Here is a 27,483-nt window from a genome sequence, read left to right on the forward strand (position 1 = left end):
CTGCTTTAAAGTTCATATGGAACCAAAAAAGAGCCCGCATTGCCAAGACAATCCTAAGTCAAAAGGACAAAGCTGGAGGCGTCACGCTACCTGAGTATATATTTTTGAGAAAGGAAACTCTTATCACCTCAGGTCACATCTTGGCCTCATTCCCATAAAGATTATAATAACAATGAGTGAAGACAGCTAGAAGACTTTGGAGAGGTAACAACACTGGCCTTCAGAGTGGCTCTCGAGCCTGTTCTTGGAAAAATAAACATCTCTCTGAACACCAAACAACAGAAATAAATTTAGTAATCTTATTTCTTAGCTCTACACTATTTTTTCTTATAAAATAGACATGATTTTCATAAACATAAACAGATTTGATTGTAGTCACATTTAGTTTTTTTTAAAAGTTCATTCTTTAAAAGGTCATCTGAAAATGTAAATAGAACTTACGTTTAGATATAACTTTTATTTCATGCTTGTGAAATTACTTTTATTTCTATAGAAGATCACATAATGGCACATGAGGTAGGCCTTAGGAATCAGGGTTATTGAACATGTGGACACTGGAAATGGTCTTCCTGAGTTTGAGACCTTGCACACAGTATATTGCCCATCTTAAATGTTTTTCTAAGGAAAGATAGTGGTAACATCCTCCTGCTTGTTTATAGAATCCACCAAGTCAACCATTTTGCCTTTTCCGGGCAAGGGTAAATGTGCGACAATGACAATCTTAAATGAGATGAGTTTGGTAGAGAGCCTATTCTTAGACAGTAACTCAGTAAACGATGGCTGTTGTAAACCATCCAGTAATGTCTGGTATTCCTACTAGAAGAAATATAACAATGAACTTTAAAACAATTTTATGATATCTGACATTTATGCATAATATAAATATTTCAAAGTGTTTTAATTTATTTGATCATTACTAAAATCCTCATGAGCGAAACAGAACAGATATCAATATCCTGATTTTTATGAGAAAAAAATGAATTCAGATGATCTAGTTCAAGGTTCTTTTGTCTCTGATGAGCTTTCTGTCTCAAACAAGTCATCTCGTATTTCTTGGGGCTATCCACAAAATGAATGAGTTGGACAGGTGGTAAGTAAGACCCCTGCCCGTATGAGGAATTGTATACATTTGGAGATCAAGTGGCTGAAATGATCGAGACTTCACTGTGGAGCAAAATGATCAGGCTGCCAGCTCTCCATGATTTGGAACTGAGCTTTGAGACTCACTCCCTCTTGTCAGTGCCCAAGGATGATAGAACCCTGAGAGATCAACTCATGCCAGTCAAAATGGCTGGGAAACGAAGGTGCCTAGGGATCTTATTTACATTGAGAAACAACTGCAGAGAAACCAGAATTCTTAAAATTCTTTTATTGGTGCATTTTCACCCTGTAGTCAAGCTGGATGGGAGGCCCCTCCCTAAGCAGAAGTCAGCTTTGTTAAGTCTACAATAAAAGTAAAAGGAATTGAAATGACCAATGCAATGTCTCTAAGAGAACTGAGGGATTTTCTCACTGTGGATGAATCTATGGAACGAAAATATGTGGATTCCTGTGATGAAGACTAGCTTCCCTGGGAGAGTGCTGGATGTACAGGACCACACTTACCATGTGTTACTTTTCCTTCTGTGTGATATCTTTATTATCTTTTCCTGAAGTCATTTGTCTAGGCTGCAATTTTATCATGAGAATATACCAGAGACAATGTCAGGGAGGGGTGGGGCGTGGGGAAGAGAGAAAATAAATGTTTCCACATGGCAGTGTTTGGGACACTCTAAACATCAGAGTGTTTGTGAATGCTAGTGTTGTGATAGCAGTACACGGGTGAGTGTAAACATACAGCATTACAGAATTTGTCAGTATGGCATAACAGAGGTAGCCACTCTATTCTAAGCTGATGATTTTAGGTTAAAAAGTTTTCCTGCTATGTGATAAGTAGTTCTGAGGCTACTAATACCCTAAGTAGACTGAAAATGGTGTTCAACAGCTTTAAAGAGCAGAACTGAAGCCTTTTAACTGTCCTTTATTAACTAAGATACCTTTCTGGAAGGCAAATTTTCTTTAAAAACTGAATGATTATTAAAATATCAAGCTAAAATCAGAAACAGTACTCTGTGGGCCTGTTACTTTTACTCTTCAGTAAGAGTCTTATTAACTGATGTTTAAATATTTTGAACAAAAAGTCCCCTGATTTTAATGCCCAAACTTTTCGAACGTATCAGAGACAACCAAATAAGTACAGTGGTGGCATGGGCAAGGAGACCACTGGAGTCAGGCACAGGTGGCGACAAAGATATTCAGAGAGGGTCAGGAAACTCACAAAGCTAACAGACTGCACAATGCAGTAAATAATGATGAATGATCTGGAGTCGCACAGAAAGGGCAAATTATTTTTGGTAGCTTCTTTGAGAAACTAGAAACAATAATGAGATACAGATTTATGCCTTTCAGTCACAAAAACAAAGAGTGATTCTGGTAGGGATGAATGGTGGATACTCCAGAAATTATTGGTGGAAATGCAATTTGTCATTATCTTTTGGGAAACAAATTCAGTTATATATAACTTTTGTTAAAAAGCAACCTTGGCCAGGCGTGGTGCCTCACGCCTGTAATCCCAGCACTTTGGGAGGCTGAGGTAGGTGGATCGCAAGGTCAAGAGATTGAGATCATCCTAGCCAACATGGTGAAACCCTGTCTCTACTAAAAATACAAAAATTAGCTGGGCATGGTGGCATGCACCTGTAGTACCAGCTACTCAGGAGCCTGAAGCAGGAGAATTGCTTGAACCCGGGAGGCAGAGGCTGCAGTTAGCCAAGAATGGGCCACTACACTCCAGCCTGGTGACAGAGCGAGACTCCATCTCAAAATAATAATAATAATAAAAATTGGCAGCCTCACTTTTGGGAATCTGTTCCACAGAAATAAAAGCACTAGCATGTAGCAGCAATTGTACAAAGATCTTTTTATAACATTATTCATAGGGCCAAAAATAAAGGTATAAACAATGTGAATTATCATTCATAGAGGAATGGTTGAATAAGTTATGGTATAACCCTATCATGAAGTAATATGCACCATTAAAAAAATCAGTTAGAATCATGACCATTGAGTAGGAAAGTTTTCCATGGATATCATTGAGACAGAAAGGAAAAATAAAGCAGAGAAGTATCTATAATATTATACCACGTTTGTAGAATACAAAACACAATTTCTATATGGATATGTGTATGTATAAATGTGCATATTTTTTGTGTGATTGTGCATGTATGAGTGCATGACTACTTAAACATGAAGAAAATAAATGGAAGAATACATACACATATTGGGTTCTTAGCATGATGGACCAGGAGATATGGAGGTTCAGTAGAAGACAATGAAATGGGTAAAAGGATGGAGGAGAGGGGAGGGAAGTCAATAAAATATCAAACAAAAATGATTGCAATAAAAATGAAGTCAATGATTTCTTACCTATGTATAAGTGTATATGCGTAAGTTTATCTACATATAAAGAAACTAGGGAATGATAAATGAGAAAGTTAAATCTGCCTTGTAAGAATGACTGGGATTTATTGCTAAGTAGGAAAAAAGAAAAAGAGACACGATCACAAAAGGTAGTTTTTTGAAAGAGACAAAAATATTTGAACACAAAACAATTTTTTAAAAAGATACCATAAAAAAGGGAAGTATTATGTAGGAAGAAATATCTGTAACCCACATGGCAGACAAATAGATTATGTTCCAATAAACAAAGAGCTGCTACAAACTGTTGAGAAAGAGATAACCCAATATACCAGAGAAGATTAGACAATGTGCATGAGAGGAACTCCAAATAACTAATATATATGAAAGATGTTGCCCTTTTCCTTAGTCAGGGAGATGCAAAGGAAAGCAGTAATGAGGTACAGTTTTAACTTCCCTGGTCAGCAAAAATTAAAGAGAACAACAATGAACTACTCCTGGAGAGACTATGAGTAAATCAGGCAACTTTATGCACATTGCTGGTGGGAAGGTAAATTGTTACAACTTTTAAAAAAATAACAATTTGGTAATTTATTAAAATACTCTTGGGCTAAATAATCTTTCTTTTGAAAATCTATCCAATTGACATATATGTAAACGTGTAAGCGTATATGTATATATAATATATACATAAATATGTATTGTTTATACACGTACATAGACATGTTCCTCTTTCTCCAAAGATTTCTATAAAATATTATTATTGTAGCAATTTTGTGTGGCAAACATAAAACACATACACAAAGAGTGAACACTGTAAATGAAATAGATGTACTCAGAAGAATAGTTTCAGAAAGTGGGGTATATACAAGCATGAAAATTATGCAGCTATTTAGAAGAAATAGTTTGACTTTATATCTAAAGACTCTGAGTTATATCTATGACATATTATTAAGAAAAGTCACTTGCAAAGTATGACCCAATTTTCAAAATAACAATAAAAATTAATGTATGTATTTAAAGGAAATATAAATTAAAAAGATTTACATCCCTACAAGATTACAAGAGTAAGCTTCAATTACCTAGAGTGTGTGTTTAACTGTATGACATATTTATTACTTGATCTTCCCTAATAAATTGGGAGTTATTTTGCATTTGGATTAATAACATCTTTTTTAAAAAGTTTTCTTTATAACAGATGTTGCTAATAATATAGCTAATGTTAAGATCTTAAGGTCAGGAGACAACAGGTGCTGGAAAGGATGTGGAGAAATAGGAACACTCTTACACTGTTGGTGGGACTGTAAACTAGTTCAATCATTGTGGAAGACAGTCTGGTGATTCCTCAAGGATCTAGAACTAGAAATACCATTTGACCCAGCCATCCCAGTACTGGGTATATCCCGAAAGGATTATAAATCATGCTGCTATAAAGACACATGCACACGTATGTTTATTGTGGCACTATTCACAATAGCAAAGACTTGGAATCAACGCGAATGTCCATCAGTGATAGACTGGATTAAGAAAATGTGGCACATATACACCATGGAATACTATGCAGCCATAAAAAGGATAAGTTCATGTTCTTTGTAGGGACATGGATGCAGCTGGAAACCATCATTCTGAGCAAAGCATCGCAAGGACAGAAAACCAAACACCACACATTCTCACTCATAGGTGGGAACTGAACAATGAGAACACTTAGACACAGGGTGGGGAACATCACACACCCAGGCCTGTTGGGGGATTGAGGAGGGGGGAGTGGGGAGGGATAGCATTAGGAGATATACCTAATGTAAATGATGAGTTAATGGGTGCAGCACACCAACATGGCACATGTATACATATGTAACAAACCCGCACGTTGTGCACATGTACCCTAGAACTTAAAGTATGTATATATGTGTGTGTATGTGTGTGTGTGTGTGTATAGAACTTAAAGGCAAATCACTACATTATTTACTTCAAAAAAAATTTAGGTGAAATGAATGAGTCGGATCTAGAAGTAGGTGATAAGAGGTGAACATATGGCAAGTGTTAGGTAGCACATCCTGGTTGATGGAAAAGATGTTTGGGCTCTCAGCAGATAAGAGTAGCAGTTGCGTGTCTCACAAGAAGGTGGACGATGGTGACATGAAAAGCTACGAGCAGGTAGAAGTGGGCTGGCTGTGAGATCCAAAGTTCAAAGTCAAAACTAGTAAGAAGGCAGGTTTCCAGTCTCAGAGGAACTGAAGTGCCAGTTGGCTCAACAAAGCAGACACTCAGGCAGGGAAGATGAGGTAACTAGAAATGGAATGTAAGTAGGGCTTTGGTCAGACCAGCACATGTGGCTGTGTAGGCTGTGTGATGCACAGCTCCAGGGAATGCCATTTACTTAAACTGCAGTGTGAAGGGTACCTCCTAAATTTGTCCAAGGCAAGAAGCCCATTCAGTTCTAAGATTTACTCCAAAATCAGAGTAGATCAGCAACAGAATTGAAAAGCCTGTCAATTATCATCATGATCGTCCCCACTACCAATACCACAACCATGATAACTGACATAATCACAATTCAGTGTGCTTTACAGAACACATTCACTGATGCCAGAAAGGATCAAATGAGGTATCCAGGTCAGGTATTATAATTACCATTAAAATGAAGAAACAAAGACTCAGAAATGTTCATTGATTTTTCCCACAATCTCAAAGGCAGTCTGTAGTAGAATAGGCACATGAACCCGGCATGTCTACTTCCAAAACCATTCTGTTACCACTGCCTCAAGCTGCTCCCATTAGGGAGGAGAACTGGTCCCAAACATTAAGATTGGACTGACATTGGGGCCTGCTGAGCAGTGAGCCAAACAGATCATTAGTATATTGTAATTCTATCTTAAGCAATATAGTTTCTTGTTTTTTTCCTGCTCAATGGATAAACAGTTTCTCCCTGTAAGGGGAGTTCTTGCTGTGTAGTATTCAGACTCAACTTGTTCATACTGATTGCTATTTTGGTGTAGTGACTATTTGTTTAGACACAATATGTTACAGAAAAGATTTGTGGCAGCTAGCAAAAACATGCATAATATAAAATATAATTGAATAAAAGGTAAGGAAATAAAAAAATTAAATTAGAGGAAAAATGAGTGAAGAAAAGAAAACATCCAGCTAAGAATGAGGTTAGTTCACAAAATAAATAAGGCACTCAGTAAAGGTCTCTGTATTTGTTAGACCTAAACCACAATTTTGGCCCTCAGCTTTTTAGCAGTCAAAGGAAAGAAAATAATCATGATCTCAGCGTTTAAAAGATATAATCACCAGCCAACCAATGGCTTAGGAGAAATACAAGTATTCTTGGTACTGAGGCCAGAAAGATACATTTTTCATTGTTCCATATAATGCTAATAATAACAGTCAATTTTTATAAGGATCTTAGTATGTGTCAAGAGTGATGCTAAGTGCTTTCAATACCTTATCTCATTCAATTCCCACAATTCCATAGGATGAGTATTATGAGTATCTTTTTTTTTTTTTTTTATAAACAAGGAAACTGAAATACAAGATGCTAACTTAATCACTGAAGGAAACACAATCAATTAGTAAATGCCTAATTTGGGATCCTAACACAGTTCTGCTGACTCCAAAGTTATTCTACCACACAGCTTCTAATTATACCTTGATTTACTCTCCAAGTATCTCTGAATATCTAATAGAATCCTTCAATATCCAGCATAAGGTAGTCCCCACTATTTTCTCCCTGCCACATGGCTTTGTTTTGTTTTCTTCATTGCACTTAGCATTATCCGAAATTATCATGTTCATTTGTTTGTTTTGTTGTTTGTCTTTCTTCAATTAGAACATAAACTACACAGCTGCAATGATCTTGTTTATCTTGTTCCCTATTGTATCCCTAGAGTCTATTGTACTGCTTAGAATTCAGTAGCATTTCAATATTTTTTTTGAATGAATGAATGTTTCAAGGAGCAAGAATTCAGTGACCATTCGAAATCTTTACACATCTGTGAAGTCCATTGTCCTTACTTATTTCTAGTTCCTTACAGATATTACTTGCAGATTCTCAAGTCTCCATGACTTATTTATGCTCCTCACCAGAATGTATTGTTTCCTTTAACTTGACTATTTTTAATAATCCAGCTTGGCATAGACTTGATTTTATCAATTTGATTTTTTATTTTAAAAGTTATACTTAACATATAGATGATATCATCACTTGTAATACATGAAAAACATTTTTTAATTCATTTTCTCACACACAATGACTGCTGATTATTTAAAGCCTATATCCAAAGAGTTTGCCTAGCAGCCCATTCAAGTAGATTTTGTTACACGCTGCCTAAAATTTCCTATTTAAAAACAGACCAGCTTCAAAAAAAGAAACAAAATGAACTTGATGGCTCAAGGCACATAGAAACAACAGGTAACTTGTTCAGGTTAAAAACCATAATTCTGGTTGCCATGTTCTCAGGCAGGAAAAATAAACAAATTCTTAAATGATGCAGCTTCACTATGTCAGCAATGGGAGCATGAAATAATTAGAGGAAACTAAGCTGTAAGACAGATTCCTCACCCTGGTCATCCTAATACATATTATTCTCAGTATTCTCTAAGTCCTTCAGGCTGTCTTGGAATTCGCATCAGCTGGCTGTCATGTTCAGAGAGGAGGGCAAACATATCTCTCACACACAACTCTTCCCACAACTGTAGAAATTGTTTGTGAATGTTTGGCCTATCCCCTCAAAAATGGGCCTTTTCATTGGAAGTTATTTGCTGCTAGCTTAGTGTTTCAGTCAAAAGCCTCAACCATGTGAAAATGTAGGCCAAACAGAAAGATATCTAAGTTGGTAATGTTCTCCTGACTTTGCTAGACTCAAAGGGTCCAAATATGTCATCTAGTAAGGAAAGAAACAACTTGAGATATGAATATTGGCTGGATTATATTTTCATCCTTCAAAAACAAAATTTAGAAAACGTCTTAAGTGAAGATTCTGACCAATCTTCTTTATGAAAGGACAATGATAAATAGCTATGGTGACAACATGCATATTTGTATTTCTGAAGTCGTTCTGACACAATGAATAGATTCAACAGCGAGAAGAAGCAAATCTATTTGAAATAGTTCTCTTATAATAAGCGTAAGGAAAGGATATTTTCTTTTTAATTGGAAGGTGGAGAGTTGAACATTTCCTATATTTGTTTTCTCTTCTAAAGTATTAGGTGTTTATTGTGTTACTATTGTGACACAGCCTTTGCGTTATGCTGTTGGATTTGTTGTTTAGTTTCATACTGATAACTCTATCACCAATCTTCTTCAACCTGGTTAAAGGTTTTTATTCTGTCACCTGTGGCTGGGCCACTGAATCCTATATCCACATCTTTCTTTCCAAACTCCAAGAAGCAAATTGAAATCTAATCCTGTGCAAGAGAAAGTGAAGAGATCTCCAAATCTAGAAGCTTTGTCATTAAATATGTACACTGCCTTAGCCCTGGAGGTATTTCCTTTTGGAACTATTCCTTTACTTGTTATTGCTGACTCCAACATTCTTTGCACCCCATCACTAGCTATGATAAATAGGAGGAGTGATGGTCAGAATCTGTATCCTAAGTCACTGCCGTGACTGCTACCCAGCCCCTGGGTTCCCAGAGGATATAGAACACCAAGAACACTCTAGACTAAAACATCACCAGGAGAGCCACCCTTATCATACTAAACACTTTGGAGAAAAGTGAGAAACAAGAAATAAGAGTCAAGCAGGCCAGTCCAGGAAGATCCAAGAGTTTGCCTCTGTGTTTACATTTATTTATAAACACTTTATTCTCCCATAGTGACTGGGGATATAATGATCGAATAAGACCCATTTTTTAAAAAATTTGCCAAAATCTTCATCTGAAACCTATTGCTGTTCTTCCTTGATCGGCGTTTTCTAATGTTTAGACTTATATTACTTGTTGCCAACACTGACCCAAAGAGGCTTCATATCCTCAAGTGTTTGTAAGCTCCAGATCCTCAACTATTCCGCTACTGGTTTGAGTCCCAGTTATATTAACCAGTTACTTTGATCTGCACCTTGCCTATAAAATAGCAACAACATTTCTCTCCCTATAGTTACTATTCATTGAGTGTTCATTGCACTAGGTGACATGTAAGAGTATTCAATGTATTTTATCATTTAATCTATATACCTCTATGAAGTTGATAATTTTAATCCTCCCATTTAAAAGATAATGAAGGCTGGGTGAAGTGGCTCATGCCTGTAATCCCAGCACTTTGGGAGGCCAAGGCTGGTGGCAGGAGTTTAATACCAGCCTGGCCAACATAGTGAAACCCTGTTTCTACTAAAAATACAAAAATTAGCCGAACCTGGTGGTGGGTGCCTGTAAACCCAGCTACTGGGGAGGCTGAGGCAGGAGAATCGCTTGAACCTATGAGGTGGAGGTTGCAGTGAGCTGAGATCGCGCCATTGCACTCTAGCCTGGGTGACAAGAACAAAACTCCATCTCAAAAGACAACGTTAAAAAAGATAATGAAACACAGACTTAATAAGTCACAAAAGTCACATAAAAATTAGAGGGGAAACAGCAAGGATTTGAGCCAAACACTATTATGCTATAGCTATTTTTGAACTACTTCCAATGTTTTCACCACTCTAACCACTTTTCTGGCAAGCCAAATGATTACCTGAGTGTGGATAATATCTTAACAATAACAGTATCTTCACACAGCTTAAGCTATAGCCTTGGCTTATTTTGACAATTTCTCCACATTCCCCTCAAATTCTCTCTTTTAACCTGCAGATAATCTCTTTCTTTTTGGTTCAAGTACTTAAGAACTATTGTGTGCCAAGGACTATACTAAGTTAAATGAAAAGCCCTGTGCTTTTCATTTTTTGAGTTTTTTTAAATGTCAGTAGAAACCATGCTACCTTATTAAAATACTGAGTTTTATTTCACATGTCACAATAATGTCACAGCCAGATCTGGGGTCTTATACCCTCCTAGGAAAGAAATGAAAGGATTAGTTAGGAGGCAGACTTTGATTGTCACGAAAATCTAATATTTGGCTGAAATCTTTTGAGTGGTCAAGATTGCCAGAAGAATTTATGCAATGAAGCTCCTACATTCCCATCTGTTCCTTCTCTGTGTTGGTCCTCTTTCTACTTCTGCCACAGTGATAGCTTATTCTATTCTATTCTTTCCCTCTGTCTGCATTCTCTCATCCACTCACACAGTGTTAACTGTCAGGCGTGGGTCTGTGGATGTCTCCCAGGTCTAAAGCTTTGACTGTGACCTGTCTGAACTCTAGATTCATATTCCAATTGTAGACTAGCTCTGTGAGTTAAGCTTCTTAACTTTGCCCAGGGAGAGAACCTTCTGGGTACTTTTAGCTTTTGTATTTTTCCTAAAGCAAGAGAAAGAAACACGTTGTTTCTACCACCTGAGTCATAGGGATCACAGTGAGAAAACTAAAGCATTTTGCTAAGTGGTGCCAATCCCATCACTGAGGAGCAGTGCCAAATGCCCAGAAAGCCCAGTATAATTAGCCATTAGCAGTGAGATTTTTAACTGAACTACTAAACAGTAACAAGATAGTAAGCATGATTTACAGGCATTTATGATTACAGATAAGTAGACAAAGAAGGAAAGAAAGAAATGGGGACAAAGTCATTAACAAAAGACACACGGGAGAATGGTTCTTAACAACTGGAAAATCAAAGAAAATTTTAGAAAGAACTGAAAGCTCCAAGTAAATATTTGCTCCAAAGAAAACATACTATTTTTGTTTATCTGCAGATTCCATTTTTTGACATTATTGTGGAAATTTTGGATTAAAAAAGGTTTTTCGCCGGGCGCGGTGGTTCACGCCTGTAGTCCCAGCACTTTGAGAGGCCAAGGCGGGCGGATCACGAGGTCAGGAGATCAAGACCATCCTGGCTAACATGGTGAAACCCTGTCTCTATTAATAAAATAAACAAACAAACAAACAAACAAACAAACAAACAAGCAAGCTGGGCATGGTGGCAGGTGCCTGTAGTCCCAGCTACTCAGGAGGCTGAGGCCGGGGAATGGCGTGAACCTGGGAGGCAGAGCTTGCAGTGAGCTGAGATAGCGCCACTACACTCCAGCTTAGGCAACAGAGCAAGGCTGTCTCAAAAAAAAAAAAAGAAAAAAAAAAGTTTTTTCTGGCTCCAAGATAAAGAGGAACAGCACTGTCCTTCTTCCTCTAAAGTAAGTTCTGAAATAGAATGTTTTGTATCTTCTAATCAGAACATTCTCTTTTTTGGTTCTGTTTACTCCTTTGGCTATTTTAAATATTTCACCTTACTGAAGAATTAAGGTCTAAGATCTATGAAATGCACATAATTTGCTAATGAAAAAAATTAGATCCTATACTGCAATTATATAAAGAGTTTATAAAGAAAGTAGCTTTCCCTGAGATAAGCTCACTAAATTCTCTCAGTAATATTAATTGAGCAGTTGCTTCAAAAATAATACTATATTTGATATAGTCATCACCATTTATGTCTCCTTCTCAGGATGAGTGGCCTTAAATCAATGACTGTTGGGAATATAAGTCAATCTATAAAACTGTGAAAGCTACTACACAATGAAATTTTTAGCAGCTGTTAAAAGTGATGCTGTACAAAGAGAATGACTTGGAAAGCCATCCATAATGTAAACATATAAACTAAGTAAAAAATTATAAAGCACATATATGCAGATTTCATACTTTTGTAAAAAATATATGCATACCTGTACATAGAAAAGAATATATAGAGAGAGCAAGATTACCTTGGTTATCTAACAGTTAAGGATGGTTTTTTGTTTTGTTTTTTGAGATGGAGTCTTGTTCTATTGCCCAGGCTGGAGTGCGGTGGTGTGATGTCCGCTCACTGCAAGCTATACCTCTCGGGTTCACGCTATTCTCCTGCCTCAGCCTCCCGAGTAGCTGGGACTACAGGCACCCGCCATCACACCTGGCTAATTTTTTGTATTTTTAGTAGAGACGGGGTTTCACCGTGTTAGCCAGGATGGTCCTAATCTGCTGACCTCGTGATCCGCCAGCCTCGGCCTCCCAAAGTGCTGGGATTACAGGCGTGAGCCACCGCGCCCGGCCGGTTAAGGATGGTTTTTATTTCCCCTTTTCCATATCTAAAGTTTCTAAATATTCTACAACTATATGAAAATGTGTAATTTTTTGAATCAGAACAAAAATATTACTAAATTATTCCCTGCCCATTCATTGCACCTGGAGCGCAGGGCCTATCTTTAGTAATGACAATCAATTAAACCAGCTCTCTTTTAAGACTTGATTCGTCCTAATATTGAGTGTATATGATCCCAAACAAGCAGACACACTGAGTGATCCAGGGTTGTAACTTCATACAGACATTGCTAAGGCTTAGCCTCTAGCTTTTCCAGACTGCATTCCAGCATCTTCCTTGCTGCTTTAATAGCTAGAAATGGTGAAAAGCAACAGATGGTGACAGTTATGACTGTCAGGATGCCAAGCTCAAGAACGGAATTTCTACTTCAAGAGTATTGTGCAAGGATACAGTAATAGCTGGGGAAATCTAAGCATGAAACTTTCTGCAATGCAAGTCTGGCGATTATATAAGAAGGTGATTATATAAGATCTTATAATTAAATAGGAAGCATTAACATTAGGTTAAGAGAAGAACAAAAGTTCAACCAAACTTTTGGAGTAGATCATTGAATTTCTTTTTCTAGACTTTCTTAAAAATAAAATCTAACTGGAAGCTGTATTTTATTTTTTATTAGTATCTGTGAAATGGCTAATGTGGATCATTGAAATCCAAATGATTTTGAATCTTGGAAATAGATTAAGCAATCATCAATATTCATTGACTAGCTATTTTGCATTTGCTATTGAAAGGTTACAGATGCAAAACAAGTATATTTTTAATGGAATTTCCACTCTAGGTGGGGAGATAAAATGTAAAACAAGATCATATGATAATAGGTAATTAAGTGTTAAAATTATGTACTCAATCATATTTTCTTGATAATGAGATGTACTATTTAATTACAAGCTTTTGAATTGTGTTTCTTTTGGCATCAACTCATTCTTTCTCAAATATATAGTTATGAGCCCCTATATCATTGTGGTCACTGGAAATACAGCAGGAACAAAATAGAAAAATCTCAACCTTGTGGAACATACATTATAACTGGGGAAGAAAGAGACATAAAAGGTATTAGCTAGAAGCGCTTCAAAAGGACTACGAAGACAAATAATGCAGGTAGGTGGACATAAATGTCTTTGGAAGCTGTAGTTTTAAACAGTGTCACTCTGGCTAGGTGTAAGACAGGTCCCTCCTCCTTTCAGTGATGGCATATGATCCCAATGCTTATTTTCTTTTTGGTTTTACATTTCTACTCTTGAAATGTGTTCCTGAAAACTATCCAAGCTGTCTGTTAAAAATTTAAGTAGGGGGCAGGCACAGTGTCTCATGCCGGTAATCCCAGCACTTTGGGAGGTCGATGCAGGTAGATCACTTGAGGTCAGGAGTGTGAGACTAGCTGGGCCAACATGGTGAAACCCCATCTCTTCTAAAAAGACAAAAAATTTAGCTGGGCATGGTGGTGCATGCCTGTAGTCCCAGCTACTTGAGAGGCTGAGGCAGGAGAATCGCTTGAGCCCAGGAGGTGAAGGTTGCAGTGAGCCGAGATTGTGCCACTGCACTGCAGCTTGGGCAACAGAGCAAGACTGTCAAAAAAAAAAAAAAATTAAGTAATAAGGTGAAGAAAAAAGTAGGAAATTTACTGCAGGTTGAGGTTAAAAAATGCAATAAAAAAATTATTCATCATCTCAGTGTCTAAAACAACTGCATTCTATTATTTGACATTTATTAATTTAAAAATAATTAATGAGCCTTCATTATGTGCTAGACACAAGATTTACAGGAAGTGTGTTATTCTAGGTAGAACAGCAAGGGTAGAATTCCTGATTCAGGCAGGAATAGGCTCGCTGTCCTGAGGAAGAGAGAAAGCCAGAGCAGTTTGCAAGGAGTCAAGGAGAGGTGGAGAGGTGGGAGATGGACTCAGAGACACAGGGATAGGCCAGGTTGTGTGCTATGCTTCCTAAACCTCTGAAAACCCAAGTATCCTCCAGAATGCTTCCTGAATGCATTGATTCCTGGGATCCATCCCAGAACTATGGAATCAGAATCCTTAGGCAAGAGTTCTGGGGATCTTGGATCCCAGGTGATGTAGGATGTAGGACATGGGAAAATGTTTGAATTTTAGTTCAATGGCAATGAAAAGGCAGTCGTGAATGTGTGTATGTGTGTGTGTGTGTGTGTGTGTGTGGTGTGGTGTGATATGATCTGATTCAAACTTTCTGCAGATCACTATAACAAAAATGGGAAAGAATGGATAGTGACCAGTTTGCAGCATGTTCCAATAATTTATGAGGGAAAGAAAAGCAAAGAATCAAACAGAGATAATAGTTTTGTTGTTGCCATAGACTTGCTGTAACAATTATATGAGATAATACTTGCATAGTTCTTAGTATACTATCAATGTTTTACGCTTAGCAAAAAATAATTTACTTATCACTATCGTGATTTTTTTTTTTTTTTTTGCCAGAAAGCTATTCAATTGTGCCAATCTCACATGGCAAATACTCTTTTCCCACTCACTTGTGACGCCTCCCTTATCATTCTTTAATTTCTCATTTGGACTCAGATTGCTCTATGATTTCTCCTTTTCCATTTTTAAATTTCCATGCATGTATTTTCAATAGTTGTTGTTTAACCAATCTTCTTGTATTGCAACTTTTAAAATCAGATTGAATATCTTAGGGCTTTATATGCATCCATCTAGGAACTTGGTACAGGTGTTCTGGGACTGTATTGAAGCACATCTGAGTCATACCTCACATTATAGTAGACTTGTGCGTTTCACTAATTTAGTATTTTGGACTTGGCATTACATTTACTATTTTGATCCCTTATGCCCTTAACACATATTAATTCAAAAAATTTCCCAAAGCCTGTATTTGAACCATGTTTTCTGTGAGTTTGCCCACCATGAGCAAGTCACTTAGCTCAAGAATAAGCCTAGACATCTGCTTCTCCATAGCTCAGCACAGACCTATTGTCTCTACTATATGAGTAATCACTGTCAAGAAGTATACAGGCTACTGTAGTTTTTCACAAATTTGAGACTTTTCAGAGTCAAAATCTAATGAACCCAATAGGTTGTATTAAAGCATAGTCCTCATTGGCAAACAGTCTGAATTTTAAGACATATCCCAGGGATCTTAACTTTCTCGTATGTCAGGAGAAATGTTAACTGTTGATTGAATCATATCTAAAGCTAAATAGGCTACACAAGTGTTGGTATTTGAACCAATAAATTTTCTCCAGTTTGGGTTGGATTTGTCATCACTTGCGACAAAGTATTCCTCACCAATACATCTTCCATGACATGGCTGAATTCTGTTGATATGTACATAGACTAAGCTCATCCTTTGGGTAATCCACTATACAAATATAAAATTATAATTAAACCAATTTGTCTATTGAAAAAGTGTCCAACAGTTATTTATTCACATCACACAGTAAATGCTACAAAATGTATTTACTGTGGCAAAGCAATGAGAGAGCCGGACTTTCAAAGCCCTTCAAATAATGTCTAGAGATTATTACTTTACCTATAAGATGAATCTCAAAAGGTAGTCAACAGGAGAACAAAGCTGAGGTATGCCATAAACCTGAGTTTAGAATGTAATTAAAACCCATAGATATCACAAGTTTTTGGCTTTAATAGCTTTCTAAGTCAAATACCTGATAGAAAGTATTTGCAAAGAATATTCTGTGTCACAGAAACAATAGAATGTCTATGTGTTGATCTGGGTGAGTGGTGAGGAAGACAAAAAGTTTTAGGATTCTAGGATCTCAAGGAGAGGATCGAAAGCCCCTGGAAACTCACCACCGTCTTCCTATGTACTCACAGAACGCTTCCCGCTTCCCTAAAAGTTGCCGCTGTATCCTCTCCTCCCTTCTCCCCTCTTCTTTTTCCTTTCGCTCCTTGACTCCTTTCCTTCCCCTGCTGCTGCTCCTCCTCTTTCTTCTCCTCCCTCTTCTTCTCCTTTCCTTTATTTTTCTTTCCCACAAGTCCATGTAACAGAGTAGATCATAATCTTCCCATTTCCATGCCCTTTCACTGATGCCAAAAACCACCCCTTATATTCCCAAGCCTTACTAGTCCCCAGTTTGCTCAGATTCTGGCCAGGCTAGAACATTCTTCACTCAGCAGCCTATGCTGAACTGAAATGGCCTGTAGTTGTTATCATTCCACCACTTTCACTTGTACCTCTGGGTTCCCTCCTTCCTGGTGTTGTGGCCTTGTGTCTTGACAAATATCCTGGGGATCCAGTGACAAGAGCTACAGATTTTATAGCACACTTTTATCTAAAGCTGTATTTTTTTCCTCTTACCATAGCAAAGACCTTGAGGCATTCATATCCTCTCTACATTGTACTTGTACAGAAATCCTAATAACAGCTTAATTGAGTTTCCAGAACATAGTTAGCATTATTTGGGATGAACATTCTAATTGTGCTGTACTCTCCTTGTAACAAATAAACTATAAATTTTCCTGATTACTAATAAAAAGAAGAAAGAGGAAAAAATTCATTTGTGGACAAATGCTCTTATGAAATGCTTTGTGGTGGCAATTGGAAATCAGGAAGAGAGGAGAGACACATGTAACTTTCATATCCTTTTTAAAAGTAGCATTCTAAAACTCACTCTCAATGACATTTGAAACAAGAAAGAGAAAAAGTATTGGAGGAGGAATGCTTGATCCTTCCTTCTGAGCTAGGAAGTCTTAGAAGTTACATATAAATTTTAGAGGTTGAGTGTAGCTTTTTACCCTGGCTGGAAAAAATAAATGCCCATTTCTCCAGTTCAAGATACTGATAGTCATGAACACAGTCTATTTGAGTATAAATTCAGTCTCAAAATAATTCTTAGTACCACTACAATGTCCCTCAAACAAGGTCTGCATTGATATATATGTTTCATACACATGTACACACGATATGCACAAATACATCAATTATTCCGTTAAAGTCATTATGCTGCCCCAGAATACATCCCTTGCTTCCTGTATGCCCCATCCATATATCCATTTTCTGTATGGAATGCATCTTCAAATCAGCTGATATTTAATTGCATCACCCCTTTGCTTTTTGAGGAAGCTAAACATTATTGATTTATTTAAAAAATAACCCTGCCTCCCCGGTTTTGCTGCTAAATCGTCATGTACATAAGTAATAAGTGGATTACAGGAAACATTAGAACTGGAAATTGGTGTTGCCAGCTACCAAAGCCACAGCATGGTTAGAGGCTAGATCAAAAGAGGCTAGGGAAAGTTAATGCAGCAAAATTGCCTATTGCCTCCATGTAATCATCACCCAAAAGAAAAAGCACAGCTTCTTCATGAATCTCCAAACCACAAATAAGCTGAAAGTGAAATAACCTGCCAGAATTCCTCATCGATGCCTTTTATTGTCCATAATATCAAATTAACTAGACAGTACATGACATTACAAGATAGAACAAGCCTCTTGAACTGTAATTCACAGTGACTGTGAGAGTTGATGACTATGGGTATATGATGGTCACTAGAGGAAACATCTCCCATGAGCCCTAGCATTAACAGGAGCATCTCCAGATACAGAGACATCATTGACATCATTTATCTTCACTGAATAAACACAGTACATGACTTTCACCTTCAGAACATCTGCTACTCATGTAAATGCAGAAAACTTGTTCAAGTATTTCAGGATGCCAAGTGAACCACATATTTTCTCTTAACAAGAGTTCGTCTTGTGTTCTTAGCTTGTGATTTTTATTGAATTATTGATATTTCCCTCCAGACATTTTCCAAGCAAAACAAGAAACTGTATTTCATTTGTCTCTATTTCCAGATATCCCAAGGGGATATCTCAGTGTATGTTAGTTGAAAACTAATAAATACTCAGTGTATGTTAGTTGAAAACATCGATGAATGGAACTTTGATTCTCAATACTAAGTATAGTATATGTAGTAGGTTAAAAAAAATAAAGAAAAAAAAGAAGCTTGTTAAATTTAATTACATTTGGTGCATAGAGAAGTTGCCAAAATGCAAACATGGTTTCACTGAATTATCTTGGCCTCACAAATCAACTCATTTGATTATATTTTGGAGCAGAGATGCAATAACAACCATTTAACTACTGATTTATAGTTTCAGTGTGGATCCTCCTATTATGGTGATAAACCAGAGAGTAACTATAGTCCAAATAGGGTGCCAACCTCAGCATGTATTTAAACTATGATGCCTCCACAATTTGGGAACCTCTGATCTGGGTTATACGAGCAAGGGACCTTTAAGAACATAAGCAATGGGATCATTTTATCACTTTGATTAATAAAGAATGGTGCTTATCATTAATATCAGAAATATTATCTATCAACTACTCCCAACTCATTTTATTTGCTCCAGTGACAGAAAACTACTCTCCCTCTACCACACCTCTCCCTTTCAGTTGTCTCATTTATTGGCATTTGAATCAAGTGACCAGAGGATCTTCAATAAGTACTATTTATTTACACAGGCTGAGACTAAGGCCTATCTGCTTAAAACAGATTCTCACAGAAGGCAGGAGGCTCAGCATAAGATATATTCAACTATAATTATAAGGCCTTCCTAAAGTAATCTTTTATTCAAATATTTATTAAGCATCTACCATGTACCATGCATTCTGCTATGAGCAGAGGATACAGACAAGTTTTCTGATTTCATAAGAGGAAGAAAACAGACAATAGTCAAGTAACAAATTAGAAGTACCACAGAATAAGTGCTGTGGTACATACTCATTGGGATTCATTGACAACTATTCACAATCAGTGTTTTTCTTTTTTCAAGTATCAATGACAGGAAAGCATCAACATCAGCCTCAGCATCAGTTTAACATACTACTTACCACCACAATTACATTTGCTGCTGGGATTGGAAGATTTTCCACTTCAAGATCTTGACCATCCATGGCCAGCAGATTGACAGACGGGTCATATGCAGCTCTAGGAAATGCTGAATTGACAATCTGGTGGTGTTTGCTTACTTGAGCTTCGGAAGAAGAATGGTAGCTATGTCTATAGATTTTTTGTGGGGCTATATCCAGGCTCTTCTCAATGTCTTGTGAATGCTGATAAACAAATACTGGCTTCCCACTCTTCTTCTGATTAATTGCCAAAAAATGATCATTGTTTCCTGAAAAGCACCCTGAAAGAGGTAAGAAGCAGAAACAATATCAGAGACCCTATTCAGTAAGAGAGGTAGATATATCTGATGAAGAGACTTACCCTTTCTTGAGAGGCTTTAAGACTTGTGAAGGATTTAGGTTGGTCTCCATCTTTCTTTCTCTGCTTCATGATTCTTAACAAATAGAATACACCTGGTGGTATGAAGGCCTCTCAAAGGCTTTAGGTGGATAGAAGTGGGTGTACTTTGAAAAAGTCCTATTTTTAAGATATTCTGATGCCACTTTTACTAAGAAATGTCCTCCTTTGTCTACACCCTTAGTTTCAATACCTAGTTGGGCTTCTATTCCTGGATGTCATATCTGCTGCTGAAATTATAAATATTTTTAACATATTTAAGCTTTCTTTAAATATAAGCATTTCCTACAATTCTTATTTCATACTTATTGCTTGTATTACAATGAACAGTTTTCTTCACGCTTACAGAATATTTAAGCTCACATCTGAATGTACTTATTGTGGTACCAGCTTTCAGTAGTCCAAACAATATCCATCCTCTCCTTACTTAGGTAAGTAATATGACCATCTGGATAGAGACTACATTTCTCTCAGTCTTCCCTGCAACTTAGCATTGCCATTTGATCAAGTTATAGCTTTTGGAATGTGAGTAAACAGATGTTAGCAGAGATATGATATGGCCTTCCTTTCTACATTTCCTCCTTTGTGCTGGCTGAAATGCAGATGATCTGGTAGGAGTATGAGGTAGAAACCACGTGTCAAAGATGGTAGAGCACTAAGACAAAAGATTCTGATTCCTGATGAAAGTCAAACTACCATACCAACCTCACAGTTCCCACTCAGATGACTAGAGGAGAGAAAAACAATTTTCTATTCTTTTACCTGCTATTATTTTAAGTATCTTTGTTAAAGCAATTGAATTTATTTAGTAACAAATACATTCATCTTTATTTCTTCTGTTAGATAAATATTCATTGCATATTTATGCAATGGTTTCTCCTGTTTGCTACTGGCCACAGGAGGAAATAGATAATACATATGAATCAAAAAGAATATTACTAGGTCAAATACCAATTAGAAAAGCAAACATGAGATCTGTTATATAACATAGTGCCTAGCAATGGTACCCCAGATTTTCCCTGGGTACCAACGCCTATGGTAACAAGTGCTGTCTTTTTACAAGAATTCTTCTCCAATCTCCTACTATTTTTATCTTTTACTTCCCAAATCATCCAAGGGTCTGCTCTTTGTTTTGTTTTGTTTTTCTTGCAAATTTCAGCTATTTACATGCCCAAATTCAATAGCATTATTATGGCAGATCTAGTCCTCATGCTACTGGGCATTGTAAATTTCTCTATTTTCTCTTAGGTGAGAAACCCAAGTTCATTTATGCATACAATATACCTTTTCCAAAGCACAGAATCATCCCTAAATGAGTGATATTGGAAAAGTAAACTAGGATGAAAATAGTATGTTATTTTATTTCTTAACCCCAAAGGAATAACTTCATTGTAGTGATATCAGACAGTTTCTCAGAGGGAAAGAAGAAAATTACTCTCCTTTCAGAAATGTAGACACTCTCCTAGGACACTACAATATTACTTAGCAAATTACTTTTTAGTAAAATACTAAACATACACCTTGTGGTCAGAAAGTTTACATACATCTAAAACATTTAGCACCATTTTCCATGAATAAAACAGTGATAAGAATAACAACATTGAGGTATCCGGTTCTGAATTCCATTATACTACATATGTTCTTAATGACAGTTTTATTTCCAAATCCAAGGAACTCATTTAATATGGAAAAATAAAATGCACAATTATTTAAAGGTCATCAATTGTCCAATCATCATCTTTGGCAAACTATGGGTGGCTTGATTGTTTAAAAAAGTTATGGTCGATTTAGCATGCTCAGAACTGAAAACATGATGATTAGTTTCCATCACTATTTCAGGATCCACATAAAATATAATTCAAGTGATCTAAAAAGATAAAGCTACTGGTAACAGCAGATGATTATCATATTATCTATTATATCATGGAATAAAGCACTTAGGCTAAAAAAAACCCTATCTTTATAATCTCACATGAAAGTTGAAGGGATATTGTTGAAACAGAGTTGCTGAAGATGGAAGACGTATATGTTGGTCACACAAGACTTGATGGAAAGCAAAGGCTATAAAAACTAGCAATTCCTCTACTCTGGATTCTCTATAAATGGTAAATAAAAAAGAAAAAAGCAGCTTAGAAGACTGGAGAAAGTAGGTATCTGAAAAGAGGAGAAATAACTGACAAACTGAGTCAATTACACAAATATCTTCAATCTTTTTTTTTATATATTACCAATCACAGCAAGTCTTTTCAGGGCCACTTTATCTAAATAGCATAGATAAGTCCAGTTAACAAATGTGTGCTAAAATTGGCCTACCAAAAAAGGGACAAAATCTAAGTTGAAGTACAATTGAAACACAATTAAAATTTCCCAACCTTATCCACTTGTCTGTGTGAAGGAACTTAGTCCTGGCCTTGTTCTTGAGTAATGAGTTCTAAGATAGTCACATAATATCAGGTGTCCTACCACAATCATTAGATAAGAAAAAACATTTCACAGTGCTGTCCTTAGATTCTCTGCATCGGAGCTACCTGGGACATGATGATGCAGTTTTTCAGACCCCAGCCTAGAACTACCAAAGCATAATCTCTGTAGATGTAGCCTAGGAATCTAGATTTATAATAGAATTCTTATATTCAAACTCTGATGTTTGAGGACTGCTGACCTAGTGTCTGGAATGAGTTTTGTATTTTCCATCCTCAAATGCTACCTCTCTACTGCCTCCTTCAATTCAGCTTTATGAATATACTCAAGTAAAAATTTTGGAAAAGTGAAGATTGAGATGCCAAGTTATCTATCAGTGAAGCCGTAATTCTAAAGCAGCCAACTGTCATAGCTCTTTTTTCCTCTCTCTCCTATCAACACCTGCCCCTGGACTCAGATGCAGGTGTAGAAGTGCAAGAAACTCACTTCAAATATAATGATATAGATACATGTAAAGTGAAAGAGTGAAAAACAATATACCATGAAAACCTAATCAAAAGAAAGCTGGAGTGACTATATTAATATCAATTCAGCACAAACAAATTACCAAGGATAAAGAGGGACATTACATAATGATGGACATATGATGCAATGTACATAAGAATACATAATATTCCTAAATATATATGCATCAAAAATGAGCTTAAAATTCATGGAGCGAAGCTGACAAAAATGAAAGGAGAAATAGGAAATTCACAATTATCATTGGAGATTTTAACTGTTCCCTCTCAATAGTATGAGGAGAGAGAAAAGGAGGAAAGACAAGGTTGTATAAGAACACCATTATCAACCAACTGGATTTAATAGGTGTTTACAGGACACACAACCAAAAACACCAGAATACACATTCTTTTCACGTGCTTATGGGGTATTCATCACGACAGATCATATACTGGGCCATAAAATAACACATTTTGAAAACTGAAATTATACAAAGTATACTCTTTGGTCATGAAGGAATTAAACTAGCAGTAACAGAAAGAAAATAAGAATATTTCCAAAATTTGGAAATTAAAAAAACACATTTCTAAATATCCATGAGCCAAGTGGTTCCAAGATGGCCAAACAGGAACAGCTCCAGGCTACAGCTCCAAGCGTGAGTGACATAGAAGACAGGTGACTTCTGCATTTCCAACTGAGGTACCGGGTTCATCTCACTGGGGTGTGTCGGACACTGGGGGCAGGACAGTGGGTGCAGCCCACCAAGCGAGAGCTGAAGCAGGGCAAGGCATCACCTCACCCAGGAAGGGGTAAGGGAATTCCCTTTCCTAACCAAGGAAAATTGTGACACACAGCACCTGGAAAATTGGGTCACTGCCACCCTAATACTGCGCTTTATCAAGGGTCTTAGCAAATGGCACACCAGGAGATTATATCCTGTGCCTACCTCAGAGGGTCCCATGTGCACAGAGCCTCCCTCATTGCTAGCATAGCAGTCTAACTGCAAGGTGGCAGCAAGGCTAGGTGAGGTGCACCCACCATTGCTGAGGCTTGAGTAGGTAAACGAAGCCACCAGGAAACTTGAACTGGGTGGAGCCCACCACAGTTCAAGGAAGCCTGCCTGCCTCTGTAGACTCCACCTCTGGGGACAGGGCATAGCCAAACAAAAGGCAACAGAAACCTCTGCAGATTTAAATGTCCCTGTCTGACAGCTTTGAAGAGAGTAATGGGTCTCCCAGCATGGAGTTTGAGATCTGAGAATGGACAGACTGCCTCCTCAAGTGGGTCCCTGACCCCCGAGTAGCCTAACTGGGAGGTACTCCCCAGTAGGGGCAGACTGACACCTCACACAGCTGGTTACCCCTCTGAGACGAAGCTTCCAGAGGAATGATCAGGCAGCAACATTTGCTGTTCAGCAATATTCACTCTTCTGCAGCCTCTGCTGCTGATACCCAGGCAAACAGGGTCTGGAGTAGACCTCCAGCAAACTCCAACAGACCTGCAGCTGAAGGTCCTGACTGTTAGAAGGAAAACCAACAAACAGAAAGGACATCCACACCAAAACCCCATCTGCATGTCACCATCATCAAAGACCAAAGGTAGATAAAACCACAAAGATGGGGAAAAACAGAGCAGAAAAGCTGAAAATTCTAAAAATCATAGTGCCTCTCCCCCTCCAAAGGAACACAGCTCCTCGCCAGCAACGGAACAAAGCTGGGTGGAGAATGACTTTGACGAATTGAGAGAAGAAGGCTTCAGACGATCCAACTTCTCTGAGCTAAAGGAGGAAGTTCGAACCCATCGCAAAGAAGCTAAAAACCTTGAAGAAAGATTAGATGAATGGCTAACTAGAATAACCAATGTAGAGAAGTCCTTAAATGACCTGATAGAGCTGAAAACCATGGCACGAGAACTACGTGACAAATGCACAAGCTTCAGTAACCGATTCAATCAACAGGAAGAAAGGGTATCAGTGATTGAAGATCAAATGAATGAAATGAAGCAAGAAGTTTCAAGAAAAAAAGAGAAAAAAGAAATGAACAAAGCCTCTAAGAAATATGGGACTATGTGAAAAGACCAAATCTATATCTGATTGGTGTACCTGAAAGTGATGGGGAGAATAGAACCAAGTTGGAAAACACTCTGCAGGATATTATCCAGAACTTCCCCAACCTAGCAAGGCAGGCCAACATTCAAATTCAGGAAATACAGAGAACGCCACAAAGATACTCCTCGAGAAGAGCAACTTCAAGACACATAATTGTCAAATTCGCCAAAGTCGAAATGAAGGAAAAAATGTTAAGGGCAGCCAGAGAGAAAGTTCGGGTTACCCACAAAGGGAAGCCCATCAGACTAACAGTGGATCTCTCGGCAGAAACTCTACAAGCCAAAAGAGAGTGGGGGCCGATATTCAACATTCTTAAAGAAAAGAATTTTCAAGCCAGAATTTCATATCCAGCCAAACTAAGTTTCATAAGTGAAGGAGAAATAAAATCCTTTACAGACAAACAAATGCTGAGAGATTTTGTCACCATCAGGCCTGCCCTACAAGAGATCCTGAAGGAAGCACTAAACATGGAAAGGAACAACAGGTACCAGCCATTGCAAAAACATGTAAAATGTAAATTCCATTGATGCTAGGAAGAAACTGCATCAACTATTGAGCAAAATAACCAGCTAACATCACAATGACAGGATCAAGTTCACACATAACAATATTAACCTTAAATGTAAATGGGCTAAATGCTCCAATTAAAAGACACAGACTGGCAAATTGGATAAAGAGTCAAGACCCATCAGTGTGCTGTATTCAGGAGACCCATCTCATGTGCAGAGACAAACATAGGCTCAAAATAAAGGGATGGAGGAAGATCTAACCAAGCAAATGGAAAACAAAAAAAGGCAGGAGTTGCAATCCTAGTCTCTGATAAAACAGACTTTAAACCAACAAAGACCAAAAGAGACAAAGAAGGCCATTACATAATGGTAAAGGGATCAATTCAACAAGAAGAGCTAACTATCCTAAATATATATGCACCCAATACAGGAGCACCCAGATTCATGAAGCAAGTCCCTAGAGACTTACAAAGAGACTTAGACTCCCATACAATAATAATGGGAGACTTTAACACTCCACTGTCAACATAGACAGATTAATGAGACAGAAAGTTAACAAGGATATCCAGGAATTGAACCCAGTTCTGCACCAAGCAGACCTAATAGACATCTACAGAACTCTCCACCCCAAATCAACAGAATATACATTCTTCTCAGCACCACATCACACTTATTCCAAAATTGACCACATAATTGGAAGTAAAGCACTCCTCAGCAAATGTAAAAGAACAGAAATTATAACAAACTGTCTCTCAGACCACAGTGTAATCAAACTAGAATTCAGGATTAAGAAACTCATTCAAAACCTCTCAACTACGTGGAAACTGAACAACCTGCTCCTGAATGACTACTGGGTACATAAAGAAATGAAGGCGGAAATAAAGATGTTCTTTGAAATCAATGAGAACAAAGATACAACATACCAGAATCTCTGGGACACATTTAAAGCAGTGTGTAGAGGGAAATTTGTAGCACTAAATGCCCACAAGAGAAAGCAGGAAAGATCTAAAATTGACACCCTGACATCACAATTAAAAGAACTAGAGAAGCAAGAGCAAAGACATTCAAAAGCTAGAAGAAGGCAAGAAATAACTAAGATCAGAACAGAACTGAAGGAGATAGAGACACAAAAAACCCTTCAAAAAAAAAAATCAATGAATCCAGGAGCTGGTTTTTTGAAAAGATCAACAAAATCGATAGACCACTAGCAAAACTAATAAAGAAGAGAAGAGAGAAGAATCAAATAGACACAATAAAAAATGATAAAGGGGGTATCATCACCAATCCCACAGAAATACAAACTAACATCAGAGAATACTTTAACACCTCTATACAAATAAACTAGAAAACCTAGAAGAAATGGATAAATTCCTGGACACATACACTCTCCCAAGACTAAACCAGGAAGAGGCTGAATCCCTGAATAGACCAATAACAGGCTCAGAAATAGAATAGGCAATAATTAATAGCCTACCAACCAAAAAAAACTCCAGGACCAGATGGACTCACAGCCGAACTCTACCAGAGGTACAAGGAGGAGCTGGTACCATTCCTTCTAAAACTATTCCAATAAATAGAAAAGGAAGAAATCCTTCCTAACTCATTTTATGAGGCCAGCATCATCCTGATACCAAAGCCTAGCAGAGACACAACAAAATAAGAGAATTTTAGACCAACATCCATGATGAACATTGATGCAAAAATCCTCAATAAAATACTGGCAAACCGAATCCAGCAACACATCAAAAAGCTTATCCACCATGATCAAATGAGTTTCATCCCTGGGATGCAAGGCTGGTTCAACATACGCAAATCAATAAACGTAATCCAGCATACAAACAAAACCAAAGACAAAAACCACATGATTATCTCAGTAGATGCAGAAAAGGCCTTTGACAAAATTCAACAGCCCTTCATGCTAAAAACTCTCAATAAATTTGGTATTGATAGAATGTATCTCAAAATAATAAGAGCTATTTATGACAAACCCACAGCCAATATCATACTGAATGGGCAAAAACTGGAAGCATTCCCTTCAAAAACTGGCACAAGACAGGCAAACCCACAGCCAATATC

The 27,483-nt window shown here is 37.4% G+C and overlaps 1 protein-coding gene across 1 annotated transcript in view; it reads right to left on the bottom strand.

Moving 5' to 3' along the window:
• The window catches only part of PTPRR (protein tyrosine phosphatase, receptor type, R), a 294,565-nt gene that overhangs the window by 242,387 nt on the left and 24,695 nt on the right, over positions 1 to 27,483 (bottom strand). Inside the window, exon 2 of the mRNA XM_011929328.1 lies at positions 19,455 to 19,753. Within this exon, the coding sequence (XP_011784718.1) occupies positions 19,455 to 19,753 (299 nt within the window). The remainder of the gene's footprint in view (positions 1 to 19,454; positions 19,754 to 27,483) is intronic.

Source organism: Colobus angolensis, unplaced genomic scaffold, assembly GCF_000951035.1.
Source record: "Colobus angolensis palliatus isolate OR3802 unplaced genomic scaffold, Cang.pa_1.0 Scaffold80, whole genome shotgun sequence".
Taxonomy (NCBI): Eukaryota; Metazoa; Chordata; class Mammalia; order Primates; family Cercopithecidae; genus Colobus; species Colobus angolensis.